General features: G+C 41.8%; 1 protein-coding gene across 2 annotated transcripts in view; it reads left to right on the plus strand.

Annotated features, from left to right (window-relative positions):
• The window catches only part of LOC142489214 (multidrug and toxin extrusion protein 2-like), a 185,548-nt gene that overhangs the window by 158,717 nt on the left and 2,862 nt on the right, over positions 1 to 23,969 (plus strand). For both annotated transcript variants that reach the window (XM_075589591.1, XM_075589590.1), the window contains exons 7-14: positions 16,422 to 16,519; positions 17,312 to 17,409; positions 17,553 to 17,666; positions 17,924 to 17,991; positions 18,756 to 18,864; positions 22,090 to 22,165; positions 23,137 to 23,206; positions 23,297 to 23,429. In XM_075589591.1, the coding sequence (XP_075445706.1) occupies positions 16,422 to 16,519; positions 17,312 to 17,409; positions 17,553 to 17,666; positions 17,924 to 17,991; positions 18,756 to 18,864; positions 22,090 to 22,165; positions 23,137 to 23,206; positions 23,297 to 23,429 (766 nt within the window). The remainder of the gene's footprint in view (positions 1 to 16,421; positions 16,520 to 17,311; positions 17,410 to 17,552; positions 17,667 to 17,923; positions 17,992 to 18,755; positions 18,865 to 22,089; positions 22,166 to 23,136; positions 23,207 to 23,296; positions 23,430 to 23,969) is intronic.

Here is a 23,969-nt window from a genome sequence, read left to right on the forward strand (position 1 = left end):
AACAGGCAATGGAGACAGTAAACGAGGGCGCTGGCGCTCGTGGCGTCGCTCTTGGCATCGCTCTTGAATGCGCTGGTCCATCCGAATGCTGAGGGCAATGATATCCTCTAGAGATGAGGGACGAACATGAGCTGCGAGGTCATCCTTGAGGGATTCGGACAAACCCTGCCAGTATGCCGCGGCGAGAGCCTCATCGTTCCACTGGGTTTCTGCAGCGATGGTGCGGAACTCCACCGCGTATCTTGCAGCCGGCCTGCGACCCTGGGATAGATGGAACAAGGAAGAAGCAGCAGTCTCCCTTCGTGCTCGTGTGTCAAAGACCTGCTGAAATTCTCGCCGGAAATCTTGGGTAGGTCTGATCGGTGTTCCCAGAGGGGTGAAGCCCAAGCGAGCAGAGCATAGACGTAGGCCATCTTAGAAAGACCTGAGTGAAATCGAGGTGGGGACATCTCGAACTGGACGTCACACTGGTTCAAGAACCCCCGGCAAGTAAGGGGGTCTCCGGCATACTGGTTAGGAGGTGGAATACGTGGTTCCAAATTAGGGGCAGGAGGGGACGGTGCAGCTGGAGATTCCCGCAGGGAGAGTGTAGAAAGTTTTTGCGCCACAGCGGTAACTTGATCGCTTAAATATTGCCAGTGATCCATAGTGACACCTTGGCCCACCTCAGGGGGGTCTGCATTTGTTGGGCTCAGCATAATGTAACGCCTGTATGCCCGCAGACCGGGCCAGTCCCCACTACTGAGGTGGGTAAGGGAATAACACGCACCCACAGCAGTGAGGGCGTGCCCGGAGTGTGGTAAGATGCGTTGCCAGGCCTGGTGAGAAAAGGGTTAACGATATACTTGCTGAGTCCGGGGTGCCAGAAGTCGGAGGGTTAATGTCCAAGAGCCTAGGGTCAGGGGCAGGAGAAAGCAGTGTAGTGAGGTCCAAAGCAGAGTCCAGGGGTAGAGAGGTACACGTAGTCAAACCGAGCCGAGATCAATCCAAGGGAATCCAAACAGTGGCAGGGACAGGAACAAGAGCTGCAACAGAGAGCAGAGCTTGGCATAGACACTGCACACAGGAGCCACAGAGAAGCTATGCTGAGCGACGACGGAGAGGGCAGACTGGGGTTATAAAGGAAGGAGGGCCAATGGTAGCAAGGGGTGGAGCGGAGGCCTGTCTGGGAGATCGCAGGGATAGGTCCAGGTGAGCAGGGAGGGAGACAGGGGTGTGATTCCTGGTAATGGCCTGCAGGCGATGGGGGGCGGCGCCAGCGGCGCGAGAGGGCTGGTAAGAGGATCGGGTGCGCTCGCCCTTTCTAAGGCTGCCGTGCGCGCGCACCGGTCGCGTGCATGCGGATGCGGCGTGCACCGCGGAGGAACGGCTTGGCGTGGGACAGGTAAGAGGCTGAGGGAACGGGGAACCGGGGCAGAGAGCCGCCGTGGGGCCAGAAGTGATGGGGACCCGCTGAGAGGCGTGTGTCCCCTGATCCGTTACAATGAGATTTCTTGGACCCTTCACTATTTACGAGAGGATCAATCCGGTTGCGTATCGGCTCGCTCTCCTGTCTTCCATGAGGAACCCTTCTGGGTTTCATGTTTCACTTCTCAAACCTGTGGTCCAGAATGCCTTTTCAGTTCTGGTTCCCTCCACTTCTCCTCATATTGTCCAAGGCCAACCTGAGTATGAGATTCAATCTATTCTTGATTCGAAGATCTCCAGAGGATTTCTGCATTATCTGGTGATAATGCATTATCTGCATTGGAGAGGTTTCGGTCTGGAGGAAAGATCCTGGATTCCGAGTCATCGAGTCCACGCAGCCAGACTGATTCACATTTTTCATTCCAAATTCCCTGATAAACAATCGTGGAGTCGCCCGGAGGTCGCTCCTAAAGGGGGGTACTGTGAGGATTCGCCATCCTGGCGGTCGCAGACCGTCTCCTCACCTCAATAACCCTTCCGTGACTGACACTCGTGGTCCCGTTACGCGCGCGCGGATCTTGCGCAGCCATACTCTCCGTCTGCGGGATCTGACTCCGCCCCCGCTCTGACGCACGACAGGTGCGCTCATCAAGCCTCCCTGCTGACGCGCGTTCCAAGCTCCGCCCCGCTATAATGATAGACAGGACCGGCGTGGGAGTGACACGGGGCCCAGGCTCCGCCCCCTGACCTCCGTGATGCGCGCGGGTCGGCACGCGATCGGTTCCGCCCCCATCTTTGATTAGGCTGCATCATAGGGCACACCTCTGTGCACCAGCAGCCTATTGGAGTCTACTTTCTGGTTCCGCCCTCTCTGTCTATTGGAGGCCCTTCCTTTATATACCTGCCTGCTGCATACTCTCATTGCTGAGCATAGTCTAGTGTGACGCCGTGCCTTGCTGCATTCCAGTTTCTGTGACCTTGCCTTGCCTGTTAACCTCTTGTTGCCTGACCCTGCTTATTTCTTGGATTCCACACATCTCCTCTCCTGATCCGGCTACGAACCACCATTCTCCTGTCTCCAGTCCTGACCTTGGCTAAGTACTCCTACAATCCGATACTCTCCTATCCTGAACCTTGCTACGTACCCCGACGATCTGCTACTCTCCAATCCTGAACTTGGCTACGCACCCTGACGATGTGCAACTCTCCACTCCTGACCTGGCTTGCACGACTACTCTCCATTCTAGGCGCACCCGCGTGGCTGTGGGTCGGCGTTAACCAATTTCCTACCTCAGCACCGTGGTCGCGCTTCATTTGTGGTGAGCTACGCGTTACAATCAGGACATAATAACAATCATCTGTTCCTTACCAGGTCTTAAAATGTAGGTAAATACAACCTCAGATGAACAACAACACATGACATATTACACCATGTCATGATTTATTTAACAAAAATAAAGCCAAAATGGAGAAGCTATGTGTGAAAAACTAAGTTCACCCTTACTGCTTCCATAGGAATTAGCATACAAAAATAGTGAAGCAAAGGAGCAGAGCACAGAATCCATCCATGAAGAAAGAATAAGTTCAGGGCAACTCCATGTAAAAAGTTAAAGGTATTTTAATCAATATATAGTGGTGAAGAGAGAGCTAACGCACCAACGCGTTTCATCCCATAGGGACTTTATCAAGGTCACCTTTATCACCTTTTGATGCTGATCTACCCTACAGGATAGCACACCCTGGAACCTAGGAACTTTGGATCTACTCTGGATTCCCCTGTGGGCAGGTAATGGGCTTTGTCCCCTATTGTTTATCTTTGACCCTATCTGGGATTATTGTGGGTTTTATACACCAAGACCATTGGATGCGGTGGTCAAGTGGACACTGCTAGGTCTGGTTACCCCTGGAATATGTATCTTTATGGATTGCTATATACCATGATGGGTTCCAGTTTGGCCGTCTTCATATGAACTTTTATATACTGCACGATACACACCTATATTTGAGCACCATCTTCCCACACATCCTTCCATAGGAATTAAGATGCTAAGTAGCAGACAGGTGCAGCTAATCAAATGCCCATGATTATTTGATCATCAGCAAGTGTGACCACCTCTTAAAAGCCGAAGTTTTAGCAGGTTGCTGGTCTGGAGCATTCAGGTGTGTGTTATCACAATGCCAAGGAGGAAAGACATCAGCAATGATCTTAGAGAAGCAATTGTTGCTGCCCATCAATCTGGGAAGGGTTATAAGGCCATTTCCAAACAATTTGAAGTCCACAATTTTACAGTGAGAAAGATTATTAAAAGTGGAATACATTCAAGACAGTTTCCAATCTTCCAAAGAGTGGACACTCCAGCAAATTCACCCCTAGGTCAGACCGTGCAATGCTCAGAGAAATTGCAAAAAAAACAAGAGTTGCATCTCAGACTCTACATGCCTCAGTTAGCATGTGAAATGTTAAAGTTCATGATAGCACAATTAGAAAAAGACTGAACAAGTATGGTTTGTTTGGAAGGGTTGCCAAGAGAAAGCCTCTTCTCTCTAAAAAGAACATGGCAGCTCGGCTTAGGTTTGCAAAGTTGAATCTGAACAAACCACAAGACTTCTCGAACAATGTCCTTTGGACAGACGAGACCAAAGTGGAGATGTTTGGCCATAATGCACAGTGCCACGTTTGGCAAAAACCAAACACAGCATATCAGCACAAACACCTCATACCAACCTGTCAAGCACAATGGTGGAGGGGTGATTATTTGGGCTTGTTTTTCAGCAACAGGATCTGGGAACCTTGCAGTCATTGAGTCGACCATGAACTCCTCTGCATACCAAAGTATTCTAGAGTCAAATGTGAGGCCATCTGTCCGACAGCTATAGCTTGGCCGAAATTGGATCATGCAACAGGACAATGATCCCAAGCACACCAGCAAATCTACAACAGAATGGCTGAAAAAGAAAAGAATCATGGTGTTGCAATGGCCCAGTCAAAGTGCAGACCTCAACCCGATTGAAATGGTGTGGCTGGACCTTAAGAGGACTGTGCATAAACAAATGCCCACAAACCTCAATGAACTGAAGCAACGTTGTAAAGAAGAGTGGGCCAAAATTCCTCCACAACGATGTGAGAGACTGATAAAGTCATACAGAAAACGATTACTTCAAGTTATTGCTGCTAAAGGTGGTTCTACAAGCTATTGAATCATAAGGTATACTTAGTTTTTCACACATGGCTTCTCTATTTTGGCTTATTTTTGTTAAATAAATCATAATACTATGTCATGTGTTGTTGTTCATTCGAGGTTGTATTTACCTAATTTTAAGACCTGCTAAAGAACAGATGATTTTTATTATGTCCTGATATGTAAAAACATAGAATTCAAAGAGGGTGTACTTTCTTTTTCACCTCACTGTACATCAAGAGAGTGCAAGGGTCAATAGAGCACTGAATATATTAGTATGTCACTATTTACCCTCTCGATTAGATATTTAACAATATATCATATATAATACTTGATATAGTCACTAATAGAAATAATATACAGCTCAATCCCGTTATAGCGTGATCTACTACAATGCGGATCCGCTTATTACGATGTGTGAACGTAGCTCCCGTTTTTAAAAAGCTATGCTGCATTTTTTTTTTACAAACTTCCAGGAATTGCAGAGAGGAATGTCCCACCCTTTCTAGCTTGGCTGCAGCTGCTCAGGGATTGGCTAAAAGCAATCAACATTGATTCAGAGATTGTTTGCTCACAGCTTTCTCCTGCCTGCCCTAAACTTTAAAACCAGAGTTGAGGACGAGCAAGGGGATCTGTCTGCATTACTTAAAATTTCCCACCACGATGAAGCTGCATATAAATCCAGCACCTCTGTTTTTAAATGGAATGTGAATGCTGATTTAATTAAATGCTGCTGGTTGATGGGCAGCTTTCAGTGAGTTGCGAGAAAAGGTCAGTGAAATGTGTGATCATTATATTGGATGTACCTTGTGTATACCATGACTGGGCCCCCTTTATAAATGAATATATTATTGTTACAGTTAGCAATATAACCTAAAGTATTAATCAATAGCAACTGTTACTGTAAATTTATTTAGTATTATTCTAATTTCCTTTTCATATGGCGTTGTCTGTATACGCTGCTCTGTGCTTGCATATAAATAACTTACACCCTCCATGGATCTATCCGTCTCCTCTCTGAGCCTCGTTTCATTTTGTGGTGTCAGAATACATAACAGCAGAACTCGCAAGTATTCTGCAATGTTTTGTTCTACTGTAAAAATAGATTCTCATGGCTAAAAAATTACTGGAACTTTTTGGGAAAAGGGAGGTCTGCATAGTATAGACAAAAGCTGTTCCCTGCGCCACCCAAAACATGGGGTGTTATGCTTTGTGTACACTGGTTTCATGTGTTTTAAATATTTATGCTATTTATTTGTGTTTTGATTTTGAATGATGGGATTTTTTGTTGTGTTTTCAATTGTTTATTTATGTAATTCTTTTGGTGTTTGCTTTTTAATTGTGGTTTCTTTTTGGACTTTTGCTTTTTAATAATGGTGCCTATTTGGAGTTTTCTTTTATTTATTATTTTTTTTTGGTGTTTTAATTTTTCTTTTTCTTTAGTGATTGCTTGTAATTTTGTTGTGTTTACTTGTTTACTGTTGTTTATTTTGTGATTGTTTAGATTCAATTGGATATTGTTGGTGGTTGTTTATTTTTTTAGGTTGACCATTGACTGCCATAGTGTTAAACCATGACCATATTAAATGGGCATGCTTTAACACTGTGCCAATCAATTGATTTATTGTCATGTGTAATGTGTTTATTTTTCTATGTAATGTGTTTTAATTTTTATTTTGTTTTTTTTTAAATCTTCCTAATTTATTGCTTTAGTGGCAAAGTATGCATATATTATATGGGCATGCTTTAATATTGTGCCAATAAATGGGTAGCGGGCGTGGTGTCCCTGGGTATGGTGGGTGGGTTAACCCCTTCATTACTATAGCGGTTACTAACCGCTAAGGTGATTAAGGGGTTAGGGGCCATTAGATTGTATTTTTTATTGTATTGTTTAAGGGGTTAGGGGCCATTAGATTGTATTTTTTATTGTATTGTTTATGCCCATGAAGGACAAGGACTGTGATGGGGACGGCCTTCATCATGGCAGTGGTAAGTGCCAGTTTTATTTACTTCATGCTGCTGATTTATGTTTTATTTTAAATAGGCAAATGCACTATTATCCATATCTTGATAATAGTAATTTTGCCCATTACTGTACTGTAAGCATTGGGAGGGTGGTGTACTTAAAGCAATGTATTGCACATTTTTTTTTCCAGCACAGAATTGATACCGCAGGCGAACGGGGACCCCGGACACCCGTGGGGACCACCTAGAGGCCCCCAGACACCCGTGGGGACCACCCGAGGACTCTCTTGGGGCCCCCGGACACCCGCAGAGACCACACGGAGGCCCCCGCTGGCCTCAGGATTGATACCAGTGCTAAAAAAACATGCTTTTATGCATGTCTCAATCTCTTTTGTGCCAGCCTTTAGCTGGTGAAAAAAGATTGCGAGTTTTTATACATTGATAATCTTATCACAGCTTTGTGAATAGCTGTTACTGGCAAAAAAAGGCGGGTTTGCCAATTTTTGACCTATCAGGCAACTTTTTTGTCTCTGACTGTTTAGGGGCATAAAAAAGCCATTGTAGCGCAATACTGCACTGTTATCACTGCTTTGTGAATAGCAGAGCAGGCAGTATCACGCTATAATGGCATTTATCACCCACTAAACCACTTATCACTTAGTAAATTGGCCCCATAGTGTTCTTAAAACATCCAAAGTTTGTTTATCAAGAGTGCTCGTGGTTTCTTCATTTTCATTAGCACGTTTAGTGTGAAATTTATTCAGTAATAGTCGCCTGCCAAATAAATTGACAACCTTAACCCATTCAGACAAGTCTGAAGTGGGGGAAAAGGAAAGTCCTTTCTTTAGCAAATTAAGTTGGTCCTGACTGAACACATTACTTGATAAATTAAAGATCTGTAAGTTGTCAAATACAGGTCCCAGTGTTTTTATATTTTCTTCCAGGATTGCTGGACTTTTCTTTCCAGCAGGGTTCTTTTTCTGTCTGCGGTTTTTGCGCTTAGCGGTGTCAGGTCTAAAAAATAATCAGCATGGCTTGCCTGGGATGGATGTTTTTTTTACTAAGAAAACCCTGTGTTTTTGGTTGTGATATTTCACCGTCTGACACTTCTGCCTCAGAGGTAGAGTAATCTGTCGTGTTGCCCGGTTTATTAACTCTTGCTGGATATTTATAAACATTACCCTGTTCATAGTCTCAGTTGTCACGTATAAATTTCCGATGCTTTCTATCTTTCAATTCCTTCTTATATTTATCCATATTAATTTCTAATTGACGTTCATATTCTTCAAAGGCCTGTAGTTTATTTAACTTATCTAGGTCTAGTGATGGTGTTTAGTTATCACCGTCTATTCCATCATTATCTTCTTAATTAGGCATTATTTCAACCTATCAATTAAGAAGCTTAAGTAGGGATACTGCCTATATGTTCAATATATTTTTAATTGCTATTTCGTAATAATATAGTGATATATGTTTTATGTAACCCTTTTCTCTTAATAAAAGTTATACTTTATTTCATTTGGTGGTCTGCTACAAATTTGATTCTTTTTGAGAGTAGAAAGGGAGAGAAAAAAAAAGGGAGAGAAAAAAGCGGAGCACTGCCAGGGGATAAAGAAAAAGGCTGGGGCAAAAAAATAAATAAAGATTATTTATTGGGCATATTGGCCAAAGAAAAACAAACACACAAGGTTAAAAAACCCTTTTTGAGAGTACCTTTGTGTTCTCTAATTTTGTTCTGTCTTTTACCCCAGTCCTTAGTATGCACCACCGTTTATTATTAGATTACGATTGGTCTATTAGTTAGGTGATTTAGTGTCGTACTTATAACTTCATACGTAGTTGAAATAATGAGCAGGATTGAGAATGCCACTCAATGCACAACTTGCCACATGTATGTGCACTTGGAGCAGCTGTTGCAAGGAGCATACCATTGTGAGAAGTTTGAGCAGGTGGTCTCTTTATTGTATTGTATTGTATGTCTTTATTTATATAGCGCCAAAAGTGTACCTCGGGGATCGGTACTGGGACCCCTGCTTTAAACTTGTTTATTAATGACCTTGAAGTTGGGATAGAAAGCAAAGTCTCCATCTTTGCTGATGATACTAAATTGTGTAAGGTAATAGAATCAGAGCAGGATGTAATTTCTCTTCAGAATGACTTGGAGAGACTGGAAACATGGGCAGGTAAATGGCAAATGAGGTTTAATACAGATAAATGTAAGGTTATGCATTTGGGATGCAAGAATAAAAAGGCGACATACAAATTAAATGGAGATACATTGGGGAAATCCTTGATGGAGAAGGATTTAGGAGTGCTTGTAGACTGCAGGCTTAGCAATGTCATGCAGTAGCTGCAAAGGAAAGCAATATCTTATCTTGCATCAAACGGGCATGGATGGAAGGGAAGTAAACATAATTATGCCCCTTTACAAAGCACTAGTAAGACCACACCTTGAATATGGAGTACAATTTTGGACACCAATCCTAAGAACAGACATTATGGAACTAGAGAGAGTGCAGAGAAGAGCCACCAAATTAATAAAGGGGATGGACAATCTAACTTATGAGGAGAGGCTAGCTAAATTAGATTTATTTACATTAGAAAAGAGGCATCTAAGAGGGGATATGATAACTATATACAAATATATTCGGGGACAATACAAGGAGCTTTCAAAAGAACTATTCATCCCACGGGCAGTACTAAGGACTCGGGGCAATCCCTTAAGGTTGGAGGAAAGGAAATTTCACCAGCAACAAAGGAAAGGGTTCTTTACAGTAAGGGCAGTTAAAATGTGGAATTCATTACCCATGGAGACTGTGATGGCAGATACAATAGATTTGTTCAAAAAAAGGTTGGACATCTTTTTAGATGGGAAAGGTATACAGGGATATACCAAATAAGTATACATGGGAAGGATGTTGATCCAGGGATTAATCTGATTGCCAATTCTTGGAGTCAGGAAGGAATTAATTTTTCCCCTTAATGGGGTTTTTTTGTTTGCCTTCCTCTGGATCAATAAGTAAGTATAGATATAGGATAAAGTATCTGTTGTCTAAATTTAGCATAGGTTGAACTTGATGGACGTACGTCTTTTTTCAACTTCATCTACTATGTAACTATGTAACTATGTACTCAGCGCTTCACAAAGAATACAGTACAGGGAATTATAATAATACAATAAGTGCAGGAAAAATCAGACAATGGGAAAGGAAATCCCTGCCCCGAAGAGCTTACAATCTAAGAGGTTTGAGGGAAAACTTACAGAGACAGCAGGTGAGGGAATAAGTGCTGTAGATGGGTGTGCTTGGCCACAATGGGTGTTATAAGTGACTGTGGGGCAATAGCCATGAGTGCAGGCTATTGGTATGCTTGATTTGTGGGCAAGTTTTAAGGTTGGTCAGTGTTAAATGAAAAGGTTAACACCATTTACAGGGGAAGAGATGGCTGGGAGCTGTGGGTGAGATCAGGTGTGTATGTCTGGCTTCAGGCTTAGGGGAGATCCCCAGTAGCAGGAAGGAGTAGATAGAGGGTGTGAATAGAGGATTTGTGGGGGTGATTTTTACTGAGGGTTGTTGGGAGAGTGGTGTATAAATGATGGTGGAGTGGGGAAATTGGAGAGAACAGGTACATTGAGCAAGCAGCAAGGAGTGAGGAAACGGTAAACAGAAAATGCAATAAGGAGGGCATAGTGAGATACAGGAGGATAGACTTCCCAGTTATTGGAGGATAGGAAGAGTACAAAGAATCACAGCTTTTATAAAGTAAAGTTCTCACAGTTATAAAGTTAACTCCAAGATTAACTCCACACACTTAAATGTTACACTTCGATATTACACACAGCCATATGGCTCACAGCCAAGGTATCCTGCCTTAAGTAATGAAAAGTTCAGTCCGCGCTCTGGCTCTTTAAACTTGGAGTGTTGGTCCCTCTCAGTTCTCTTGCTGCTTCTGTGTTTATGAGGTGTCTCCCCCACCTCCAAATGTGGTCTCCACCGGAACCCCGATGGTGATACCAATATCAGCAAAACAAGAAAAAACACAAAAGCGCACCAAGATGAGAGATAGATAATGTATTAGCAACAAATAGCGACTGTTGTGGCTGGCGGTTTTACTACCCACCACCAGCACACACTCAAGTGTACCGTTCCTGCTTATTTCCGATCGTTTCTATGCTATCAAAAACGGACAGGCATCCTAAGGACACCTATTGAAGGCCCCGGTTCCTGCACATGTGTGCTACACTCTGCACCACGCTACCACACGTGGAGGACAGGAGAGTGAACAGAGACAGCCCCAGCGCGCGGGTCTGATCTCTCAGAACTGAGATTACCCTTCATACTTCCTATGTGATGCCCTACTCCTGTGATAGACACCAGAATCGGGGATTATTAAAGAAATTTTATATGTAAGTTACTAATTTTATTATTTGTTGCTAATACATTATCTATCTCTCATCTTGGTGCGCTTTTGTGTTTTTTCTTGTTATCCTGCCTTAAGTATTCTAAAACACAGTCACATTGACTAACAATTAAGGGAGGGGTCTGCCTAATCAACTCAGACACACCAAATTGTTAATTAAATTTTAGGATCTTGCAAATTGATTGAAGGAGACATACCAATTAATACATTTTAAAATCTGTAGCTGTTGATAGTAGAATCCAGCTCACACATACCAATTAATACATTTTAAAATCTGTAGCTATTGATAGTAGAATCCAGCTCACACATACTTAAATGTTATACTTTGATGTTACACACAGTAGCCAGAGATTAGTGATCTGAAGAGGAAACTTGCAATATTGAGGGACATTGACAATCTTGACCGGAGATTAGTGCTCACTGAGCAGGCCCTGGCTGGGACTAGTGGTGCAGATGGTGGTGCTGTTAGTGAGGAGCAGGTAGGTAGCTGGGTAACAGAAGGTGAAGCAGGGGCAAGAGGAAGAGACAGGCCAGTTCTGAGCTGATCCATCCCAATAGATTTCCCATATTGAGTGAAGATATTGGTTGTGTCAGGGAAGGAATGGCAAGGCAGGGGGAGACTGATTCCTCTAGCAGCCAGGGGAATAGCTCTTCCAGCACGGAGGGGACTCAGGATGATCAGATACCAAGAAAGATTTTGGCGGTAGGGGACTTCATTATTAGGAAGGTAGATATGGCGATCTGTTGCCATGACCGCATGAACCGAACAGTTTGTTGTCTCCAGGGTGCTCGGGTTCGGCACATTGCTGACGGGTAGACAGATTGTTGGGAGGGTCTGGGATTGACCCGAGTTCTTGGCATACATTGGCACCAATTACAAAGTTAGAGAAAGATCGAGGGTCCTAAAGAATGATTTCAGGGATTTAGGCCAAAAACTTAATGCAAGTACCTCCGAGGTAGTATTTTCTGAATTACTACTAGTGCCATGCGCTACCTTAGGGAGACAGTCGGAGATTAGGGCGGTAAATGCATGGCTAAGAAAGTGGTGTAGGAAGGAGGGTTTGTTTTTTTTAGAGCACTGGGATTCCTTTTCTGGGAGGTGCAATCTTTATGCTAGGGACAGATTGCACCTCAATGAAGAGGGATCTTCTGTGCTAGAGGGGAGAATGTTAAAAAGGTTAGAGGCGATTTTAAACTAGGATGGAGGGGGGAGGGGAAAGAAAAAGAACAAACTAAATAGAATAGATGGTGAAATATCAAGGAGTTATGGACGAGGTTTATGACAAGCAGCGAGACACCCATAGAAAAAACGATAATACTAGAAAACTTCTAAAGACTAAACCCAATTGGAGCAGATAAGATAATAGTACAGACTGAAAAAATCTTAAATGCATGCAAGAAGCCTGACAGATAAAATGGATGAGCTTGAAATTAATAGCTACAAGGGAGCAGTATGATATAATTGGAATTACTGAAACATGGTGGGATGAAACTCATGACTGGGCAGTTAATTTAGAGGGTTATTCCCTTTTTCAGAAAGATTGAGCAAATAGAAGAGGAGGTGGAGTATGCTTATATGTTAAACCGGATCTAAAACCTATTATAAGGGAAGATGATGAGTGTGTTGCACCGTGCTAAAGTTGTCACTGTAAGGGATCCCTCTTGCAGCCGTTAGTCTGGGGGGGTTCCACACATCCCCTATAAAGGTGAGCTCCCACAAGGGGGGCTCACAGACAAGAAGAACAAATGACAGGCAGGCGCAATAAGGGATATGAGCACTTTATTAATAAAAGGGACAGTGGGCAAATAGCATCCCCTGATAGGATTAAAAACAAGAAAAGGTCTACAAATAACGTTAGAATGACTGGTACATACACCAGTATGATCGGGGGATAGCACCGGGTCAACACTAGATCACGCTAGTACTACAGAGAGGGTCCGAACCAGTCTGAGTACTTACCCTGCTTGATGAGTGGAGACCCGCTCCCACCAACTGCAAAACTCCACAGTAACTGCCAACACGTGATAGAAACACTTGGTTAGTGATATAGTTTTCCTCAGAAGCAATGGTAAGACAGTGAGTTTTAAATGGGGTATAAAGTATAAATATAAATGTATATGTAATTGAACATCTGTAATTAATTAATGTTAAAAGCGAAGGGTATAAGTGCCAAGTCTGCTACACACCACCGACAGGAACCTGATGAAGCAAAGTAAATTTGCGAAATGCGTAGTTCCACGTCGGGACGTGTAGCCTTTTGTCCATCGAAGGCCACCATAGTCCCCACGAGCGCTCCGATAGCAGTCCTGTCGACCGGACGCGGAAGCAGGAGGAAACCACACAAGAGTACTCAATGCGGTTGCCTGTGCCAGAGGTGTTTTATTTACATGTGTGTTATTGTATACTCTTGTTTATAATATTAAATTGCATAGTCTATATCTCTTTCTATGACTGTCATCCTTATTGGGAACACTGCAAGGATGCTGGTCGTCCACCTTTGCAGGATACCAGGTGACTGAGGGACTGACTGAGAGGGGGCACAGTCAGTGCACAAAGACTAATTTGATGTGAGGTGGTCTCATACATGGCCGTGTGAGTACAGCTATTATATTTACACTTTATTCCCCATTTCAAACTCACTGTCTTACATTTGCTTCTGAGGAAAACTATATCACCAACCAAGTGTTTTTATATATCTGTGTACTTTTTCTTGCGCTCACTGCAACTTTACCTTCACCGTCTTATGAGGATCAAGGGAGCATGCATCTTGCTTGAGCAGTAGTATACTTTGGGGCCAGTATAATACCACTGTAGCTTTTTATGCACGGTCTACGATTTTAATAATTGTTTTTATTTATATATTTATATCTATTAGAGGGATTGTTTTTATTGATAAATTTATATCTATTAGAGGGCGTGCCACAGTCACTTTCTATATCTTTTTAGAAAGGAAAGGTATACAGGGATATACCAAATAAGTAAACATGGGACGGATGTGGATCCAAGGAGTAATCCAATTGCCAATTCTTGGAGTCAGGAAGGAATTTATTTTTCCCCTTATGAGATATCATTGGATGATATGTCATTGGGGTTTTTTGTTTACCTTCTTCTGGATCGATAAGTAAGTATAAATATAGGATAAAGTATCTGTTGTCTAGATTTAGCATAGGTTGAACTTGATGGACGCATGTCTTTTACTGTATGTAAGTGTAAGTGAGAGAAAGAGGGGGAGTGTGTATAGAAGAGAGAGGGGGAGAGTGAGCTTAAGAGAGAGTGAGCGTAAGGCAGGGTTGCGCAAACTGGGGGGCGGGAGATTTTTCTGTGGGGGGGGGGCGCGGGAGGTTGCTGGGCTTCACATTCTAGGTTGGTTGCTGGACTGAACCATGCTTCTTGTTTTACGTTGTCCAAATTAAGCATAATGGCCCTGTTTAAGAAATATGCTACTTGTCTGCCTTTTTATATCTTGTATGTCATTTCAAGTTACATGGCTGCTGTGACGTGGATAGAATGTAGGCGATAAAAAAATACCATACACCATCCTCTTCTCCCTCTCCACTTGCCCTCTTGACCCCATTCCCTCCCATCTCCTAAAAACTTTTGCTCCTACTATAATCCTTACGCTCACACACATTTTTAACTTCTCCCTCTACTCTGGTACCTTTCCCTCCTCCTTCAAACATGCAACAGTTATACCATTACTCAAAAACAGCAAGCTTGACCCTACCTGTCTTTCTAACTATCGACCTGTGTCCCTCCTGCCTTTTGCCTCTAAACTCCTTGAACGTCTTGTATTCTCTCGCTTGCTCCGCTTTCTCAACACCTATTTTCTCCTAGATCCTCTACAATCTGGCTACCGCACTGCTCACTCGACTGAAACAGCCCTCACTAAAATAACTAATGACTTCCATGCTGCCAAAGACAGAGGTCATTACACTCTGCTCATATTACTCGACCTATCTTCAGCATTTGACACCGTGGACCACTCTCTTCCCCTTCACATCCTCCATACTCTTGGTATTCGTAACAAAGCTCTATCCTGGATCTCCTCTTACCTCTCCCATCATACTTTCAGTGTCTCTTCTGCTAACACCTCCTCCTCTAGCGATCTCTCTGTGGGGGTACCCCAGGGTCTGTCCTGGGACCTCTTCTCTTTTTCTCTGTACACACTTTCTCTAGGTGACCTTTTCACATCTCTTGGGTTTAAATATCACCTCTATGCTGACGACACACAAATTTACTTTTCAACCCCTGACCTTACACCTGCTGTACAGACCAAAGTTTCTGAATGTCTCTCTGTGATATCATCCTGGATGGCCCTCCACCGACTTAAACTTAACATGGCAAAAACAGAGCTCCTCATACTTCCTCCAAAACCTACTTCCACATTACTGTTGTAAGTACTATCATTCACCCAGTAGCCCAAGCACGCTGCCTAGGGGGTCACACTCAACTCCTCTCTCACATTCTTCTCTCACATTCAAAACGTATCTAAAACCTGTCGCTTTTTCTGCAATATTACAAAGATACGCCCTTTCCTCTGATGTTCGACTGCTAAAACTTTGACTCAGACCCTCATTCTCTCCCTTCTTGATTATTGTAACCTTCTGCAGTCCGGCCTTCCTGCCTCTCACCTTTCTCCTCTACAATCTATCCTAAACGCTGCTGCCAGAATCACTCCACTCTTTCCTAAATCTGTCTTAGCATCTCCCCTGCTGAAATCACTCTCCCGGCTTCCTATCAAATCCTGCATCTCGCAGTCAATTCTCCTCCTCACTTTTAAAGCTTTACACTCTTCTGCCCCTCCTTACATCCAGCCCCAATTTCTCGCTATGCACCATTCTGACTCTTGCGTTCTGCTCAAGGATTTCTTCTCTCTACCCCCTTTGTATCTAAAGCCCTCTCCCGCCTTAAACCTTTCTCAATGACTACCCCACACCTCTGGAATGCCCATCCCCTCATTACCCGACTAGCACCCTCTCTATCCACCTTTAAGACCCACCTGCTTAAAGAAGCATATGAGTAGCACCGTGGCTAATACTATACACATGATACACACAGCTTGGCCCCCTGCAGATGCACTTACCAGAATTCCCTCCTACTATCTCTGTACATTCTTCCTACCTACCAATTACAGTAGATTGTAAGCTCCTAGGAGCAGGGACTCCTCCGAAATGTTACTTTTATGTCTGAAGCACTTATTCCCATGATCTGTTATTTGTATTATTTGTTATTTATATGATTGTCACGTCTATTACTACTGTGAAGTTCTATGTACATTAATGGCACTATATAAATAAAGACATACATACACTTCTGTCATTTATACTAGTCCAGGATATACGAAGACAAACCTGCAAATCACTGCATCTTTTAGTATGACATATATTTTATATTCGTTTTGCCTCAAAGGCACAAATGTATTATTTGTTTGTTTCTATTTTGCATTGCAGGGCATAATATGGCCTCAGGTTATCACCGGAGTGGCAATAAACATAATTAATGCTGCTGTAAACGCAATCTTTCTATATGGACTGAAGCTGGGAGTAGTGTAAGTAAGGTTACATTTAAATACTGTAAATTGCAGCAGGGACCATGTTAAGGAGACAACATTCAAAATAACTGTTATGATAAAATACTGTGAATACAAGGACCTTAATAATAGTATTGTTCACAAAGGCTATAAGCTTTTCTGTTTAGTGAATCGTGTACGACATGAAATTTCACATTTTAAACATTCAGGACCAAAAAAGAATAATGTCAATAGGTTTAATAGTGTATTTCCTACTTAATTTAAAAAAAAATTGCCTTTGAAAGTTGTCTTGGAAATGTAGTGTAAATTTAAGTTTGTGAGTTTTTGTTCCTTTAGCCGCTGTTTTTAATCTGTTACTACTTTGGACATGACCTTCATGAATTTGTTCTCTTATAGGCCCATATTCAGTGAAGGGTGCAAACTAGCACATCTTAACTCCCATTCATTTGAATGGTGGATTAGGCCGTGCACAAATGTTACACCATTTGGTGAATATGGGCCATAGAAAGGTACCCTGAAATAACATTGCATTATCATAAGGCTGTCTCTGGAAAAAAAACAGTATCCCTGTTTTATTAGTTTTCAGAATAAAGTAAACCTAAGCTGCCAAAATTATATAACTTATACTGTGTGTACTCCATTAGTAAGAAGAAATAAATCAACAAGGTACTGTATAACTTTTGCCTTTTGACACAATGTACAAATGTCCCCTTGATTTCATAGAATTCATTTGATTTCTAGTTGTTTGCCTTTCTCTAAGAGTAAAGAGGCATTTTATATTAAAGTCTTTTTCTTCCTTGTTTCCATCAGGGGTTCAGCTTGGGCCAACACAATATCTCAGTTTTTATTGTCTACTCTGCTTTTTCTCTACATATGGTGGAAAAAGCTATACGTGGAAACATGGGGAGGTATGATGTTATTAATACACCTATATTATAAAGATAATATTAATGACCTTTAAGAATTTATGCTTTGTAATATTCCTCTCCCTGTAGATTATTCATGCCCAGTTCCGAAAATGTCATGACCTCCACAATGTTTTTCTTTTCAGGTTGGTCCTGGGATTGTCTTCAGGAGTGGGGATCTTTTGTGCACCTGGCCATACCCAGCATGCTCATGGTGTGTATAGAGTGGTGGAGCTTTGAAATCGGAGGATTCTTGGCAGGTTGGTAACCAGGCCATTTTTAATTACTACTGCAAAGAACTAGTTTGCCTTCAGTGGTGGAAACTCAAAATAATGTAAAGGTCATAGCTATATTGAAAGTTTAGAATTATGTCCAGAAGCTACAGCTGGGTTATGATAAAACCAAGGATGGTTATTCACTTGTATTATTCACTGGAGGTGGGAGCCTCTGCACTACTCTGGTCTACTTATCTACTAATTCACCTAATTATGTGTAAGAAAAATGTGTTTCTCTTCAGGTCTTATCAGTGTGGTGGAGCTTGGGGCACAGTCCATTATGCTGGAGTTGGCTTCAGCTGCTTACATGGTGAGAGTTGTACTTTGAACACACAGTAGGAGAAGTCCTTCAGATTCACCTCGCGTAAACCATGCATAATCAAATCATACTAAGGAATTTTTTAGATTCTTGGATTCCCAAACTGGGTCTCTGCTTTGGTTCTTGAGAATGGGTCAGATAGATTATCATAATTTTTTGTTAGACCCTGATAAGAAAGCAAAATACAGTACATTAGTCCAAGATTGACAAAAAGGTAATTTTAACAATATGAATGTTAAAGAATCTGCAGATGGAGGAGTCAAAGTCTGGTGGATTGCCACGGTAGATCTACTCCTTGGGTAAATAACATTTTAAAGCTGGGCTGCAGTACTTTCAAGACTGTGCTTCGTAATATTTTCATTTTTTTAATTATATGTTTCTCACATACTGTACTGTACTCAGCCGAAGCGTGAACTTAATTTTACAGCTGAGAGGAGTAGACCTTTGAACTATCATTCCAGCTTGATCAATCATTTACATTTTCATTGAATTTATTGCTTTGAGTTAGCAAATGCAATTTTGCTAAAATATTGCTCAACTTTATTTGTAGTAGCAGCAGCAGATCGTTTACTAGTTTGCCGTGTGACCACTTTTATATATAGAATAAAAAAAAGTATCCACACACTCTTGTGCTACCAATGATACATTGCTTGCAGTGTCTTTATACTATGTCCAGCCATACAACTTCTGTTTGGAATATGGCTGGATTGTTATCGAGCGGTCACCAAATTACTTAAGGCTTGTTTTTCACACAGGTACCTCTTGGATTCAGCGTGGCTGCCAGCATCCGAGTAGGGCACGCTCTTGGAGCTGGAGATGTACAGCAAGCCAAATCCTCCTGTAACGTTGCCCTGGTGTGCACATGTAAGTTATCACTCACAATACATAGAAGCTCCAGTAAAACATACAGAAAGACACGTGTGTGTAAACTGTACCTAAAATCCTTTGGCTTTTTTTCTTTGCTCTCTATCTGGAGTGGGATTATATTAGAAGATGCCACCCTCTATTCTTGTGGCAGTTTATCTTCTGCAGTAATTGATTGAACCACTGATTGAGCCACCTGTGCGGAAGCTAATATATCCTTAACACCTGGCCTGTTGATGCCTCTTGAGGCCTGGAGTTTGCCACCTCTGATTTAGCCCTTCCAGTGCTAGGAGGGGCACGGTCCCTACTTAGCGATCATGTGATCGCTACAAGACTGCTGGAACAGGAAAGTAAGAGAAGGGAGGTGTGCTATGGGAAATCCTAAGTATGGATTCCTCAGTTAGTCAAATGGCACAGGTATGATAACCTAGTATAGCCAATCATGCACACAAAAACAGTATATACAATAACTAAGCTAGGTCCCCGTGGGGTTGCAGCTTGGATAGGAGATAATCCTGTAAATTGAGACAATGTATGCTAATATCTAGCAACTATAGCTGAAACTTTTACCCCCGAAGAAGTTCCATTGCCCCAGGAACGAAACACGTGTCGGGATGACGTCAGCGTGACGTCAGGTGTGCGACAGATGCATAGGTGTCTGATCGAGTCAGCCGCAACAAACAGATACAGTTAAACTGAGATGTGGGCCACAGATGTGGATCCCACTAGCTAGAAAGAGCAGCTTTGAGGTCTGTATATCCTGGTAGAAACACTGCTTACAAACGGGAGACAGCTGAGTCACATGTCGGCATCCAGAAGTGTCTGCTTAACGTACAGACACCACAGGTCAATAAGTAAGTAAATCCAGCCGTGTATATCCCCAGGTGGATCAGCACACAGATCACTGGGGTGTGTTTGATGCTGGGTTTTTGCTAAGATCTCAGGTGCAGGTTAAAGTGTCACTCATCATTACACACAGACACATTATGATGATATTGCCACACTTTACAGTTTCAGCTATAGTTGCTAGATATTAGCATACATTGTCTCAACTTACAGGATTACCTCCTATCCAAGCTGCAACTCCACGGGGACCTAGCTTAGTTATTGTATACAGGCATACCCCGCTTTAAGGACACTCACTTTAAGTACACTCACGAGTAAGGACATATCGCCCAATAGGAAAACAGCAGCTCGCGCATGCGCCTGTCAGCACGTCCTGAACAGCAATACCAGCTCCCTACCTGTACCGAAGCTGTGCGCAAGTGAGGAGACTATAAAGCCTGTTACAAATGCGTTATTTACATCAGTTATGCACATATATGAGGCTTGCAGTACAGTACATGCATCATTAAGTGGGAAAAAGGCAGTGCTTCACTTTAAGTACATTTTCGCTTTACATACATGCTCCGGTCCCATTGCGTACGTTAATGCGGGGTATGCCTGTATACTGTTTTTGTGTGCATGATTGGCTATACTAGGTTATCATACCTGTGCCATTTGACTAACTGAGGAATCCATACTTAGGATTTCCCATAGCACACCTCCATAGGTTTCAACTATTTTCTATGTTTATGATATGTTAATAAATAATTTGTTATTTTGAATGAGTAGAGTAGAGTGCACCGTTTTTGGGATCTTTCCCTCTTCTTTGTATACATATGCTTGTTATCCCAGGTAGCACCTCTCTTTAAAGGTATAATTCCTAGCTGAGCGGGATTTTTCTCTCTCCCCCCCTCCCCCCCTCTCTAAAGTAAGAGAAGGGCCCTTGTCTTCTGTTCAGATCGCTATAGGAGTTGTGAACCCAATCTCTTCTAGAAAACAAACAAGACATTAGGTTCACTGAACATCACAAGAGCCCCTAAGTACTGGCCCCTCTGACGTTCTGTGAACGTCACTGGGGCACCAAAGCGGTTAAGGTGGTTCTCGCTCTCATTTTTATTTTGGGAGGAAATGGTGAGGAAAAATCTATGGCAAGCCTCTGCGTGCTTTCTAAAATCATTCATATCTCTTTTCTATTTTCTGTTTTCTCTAGTCTGAAGAATAGCAATTCATCTTGTGTGTTGGCATTCCCGTTTTTATGGCAGTTTAATTTTTAGTTGGGAGTGGAAGTAAAGTAATTTTTTTCCCCAGCTTCATTTTTGATTTCTCCTTTTTTGAAACTGGTTTCCCCAGATACAGTACCACTAATGTTTTTTCTTTCTTGTGACCATTTGTAAGGTGGTGGAGATCACAACAAGTGTATTTTTGGCCTTTCTCCTTTTTTGAAACTGGTTTCCCCAGATACAGTACCACTAATGTTTTTTCTTTCTTGTGACTATTTGTAAGGTGGTGGAGATCGCAACAAGTGTATTTTTGGCTTCCTGATTTATGCCTAAAAAATGTTTTTTCTGGGAATACTAATAACAGTCTTGGAGCCTTATTCTATATTGCCCAACCCCCATACTGGTGATACCCACATATAAAGAAATCATACTACCCACTCATGAGAAAAGATGTGAGGGACAAGTTTAGCTGTCCTTGCCAATTGAAAAGACTTGACTTGCTGTACAACATTCTATCATCATAACAGGAGTAGGCATTATCAAATCTGAACTTTCTACAAATTACATAAAACACCATAATATTAACCTTTATTATTCTTGTTGTTACTCCAAACATTTGTCTTCATGGTCTTTTTTTCTTATCTTTTGAAGAGGCTCTAGTTTTAGAACATTTAAATTTTAGCTACATTCAAGCTATTACAAGTTTGTTAGTTTAGGGCTTTAATAAAACACAATGATAGGAGTGAGGGGGATTAGTTTAATGGTACTGGCACTTGCTTCCTGAATTATGTAATCCTGCAGTGTATCGGAACATGTAACAATGTGTAATCACAGAAGACTGAAGGTGAGATGTTTATTACCTAACATTGATGTTGAGCTATAATTGCCATTACGGACATTGTATGCAATACTACTGTAAATGATAGGACCATCTTTTTTTCTCATTCATTTTTGGTATTTAATTGAAGCCCAGAACAGAACAGAAATTCTCTTCATAGTCTAATTCTTCATAAAGTGCGACATAAAACATACTAATCCTTAATAATTGTATGGAGTGATAATATGTTTTATGTATTATTATACCTCTGCATAACTTATATTTGTTCACATTAAAAATCATGTGCAAATACAGTAGATTAATGCAACTAATAATGTTAGTTTTGGCTCTCTTGTGTCTCAGTTTGTTTTGCTGTAGTGATTGGTGCCTTGGTGGCTGGATTGAAGGATGTGGTTGCATATATTTTTACCACTGACAGGTAATTGTTTTCTAAAGCAAGGTTTAATTTGGGCTATTGGGGGATGATTCAATAAAATCTGAAACATCCGATCGCACTGCGATTGACTGAATAATCCAGTTGACTTGAATAGGAGTTTTTGGTCTATTGCCATGCAATTGGTCACTTTAGGGCCTATTGCATTAGCCCTTTAGTGACAACACATATATTGATAAACAGTGTACATCATAAAAAGTATCACCGTTATGGCACATGCTATAAATCATGGCCTTGTGCTTGTTTTTTCAGGAGCTGCCCACAATCAGCTCTCTATGGCCCGCCCCTTCCAATCCGGTCACCGGAACCGGTCACATGATCCATCAGTGCTGGAGGGCCCGTAGCCATGGAGGTGGCAGGACCCTCTTGCACTAAAGGGGTTAAAGACAACATTGTCTATATTAAAGCTTTATTAGGATACAATGAAAGACCTGAAATGATATTTATATGACACACAGCATGTATGAAAATATATATATGCAGTGGTGTTATCTGAAAAAAGGTCCTAGAACCTTTAGCATTGAAAACATTAAATTTATATTTAAATTACAATAAATAATAAAACTTGGTAGAAAAGAACCTTATATCCACTACCTGTTTTTTGTTGATCCCCAAGAGAAAATGTCAGAATTCAGTATGCCCTAATTCCCCCACAAATCAGTCCTGATGGTAACAATATTGCTTCACAGTGAAACTACAGTATGCACATATCACACCTGTATGAATCCACAATCTAAAACCATACATGTAAACAGTCGAGGTACTTCCAACTGCACCTTGTGACATTTGTAAACTGCAATAAGTTGTATGTGTGCTGATTCAGCTTTCTCATACTCGGAGATAAGTAGAACACTTTAATTTTAAATCTAATATTGCTTTGAGAGAGGGTGGAGATGGTGGCAGTGGGACACACACATTCAAAATTGTATTTAATTATTATTATTTTTTCTCTGTAGTGAGATCGTTCTCTTGGTTTCACAGCTTATGCTCATCTTTGCCCCATTTCATATGTGCGATGCCATGGCTGTAAGTATTCAGTAATCACAAGTATAAAACATTCAGTAAGTGGTCTACTAACATGAAATGAATCATGCCTTTTTTGGCTATCTCTTTTAGTGTACGTGTGGTGGAGTATTACGAGGGGCAGGAAAGCAAAAGATTGGAGCAATTATGAATGCCATTGGGTATTACCTCATCGGTTTCCCCATAGGGATATCATTGATGTTTGCAGTGAAACTTGGTATAGTAGGTATGAGTACTGACTACTAACTATAGCAGAGCATAAGCTTTAAATGGAGTGTTCTTTGGGTTGTATTAAGCTAGTAAATTGATTTTCTGTTTTTAACTATTTCTGCTATGTTCAAACGTGGGCAAATCATTTTCTCTACACCTACTTTCCAGTACTTAAAAGAGAGTTGGCTGTTCAACCATAACATAAGAACTGCTAATCCTGTCAGATAAAATAGTCCATCAAGACCAGTATTGTGCCTTCCAAAGTGCCAAGTACTGGAAGCTACTGGGCAGTTGCAGCATGGAGCATCAATTTCTCACGTGCTGCTAGTATCCATTCATGCACTTCCTTTCCTTCCATGAATAGATCTAGTCTTCACTTTTAAAGCTCTCAAGGCTTTTTTCTGTCGCAAACTCCAGTAGTAGCAAGTTCCATAGGTTGGTGTGCGCTGAGTAAACAAAGTGCTTTATTTAATTTGTTGTGTATATGGATCATCATAATTTCACTGTGTCCCCTGGTTCTGGTGCCACTTATTGTCATTGTACTGTCCTGGGACAC

The sequence above is a fragment of the Ascaphus truei genome, chromosome 3 (assembly GCF_040206685.1).
Source record: "Ascaphus truei isolate aAscTru1 chromosome 3, aAscTru1.hap1, whole genome shotgun sequence".
NCBI lineage: Eukaryota > Metazoa > Chordata > Amphibia > Anura > Ascaphidae > Ascaphus > Ascaphus truei.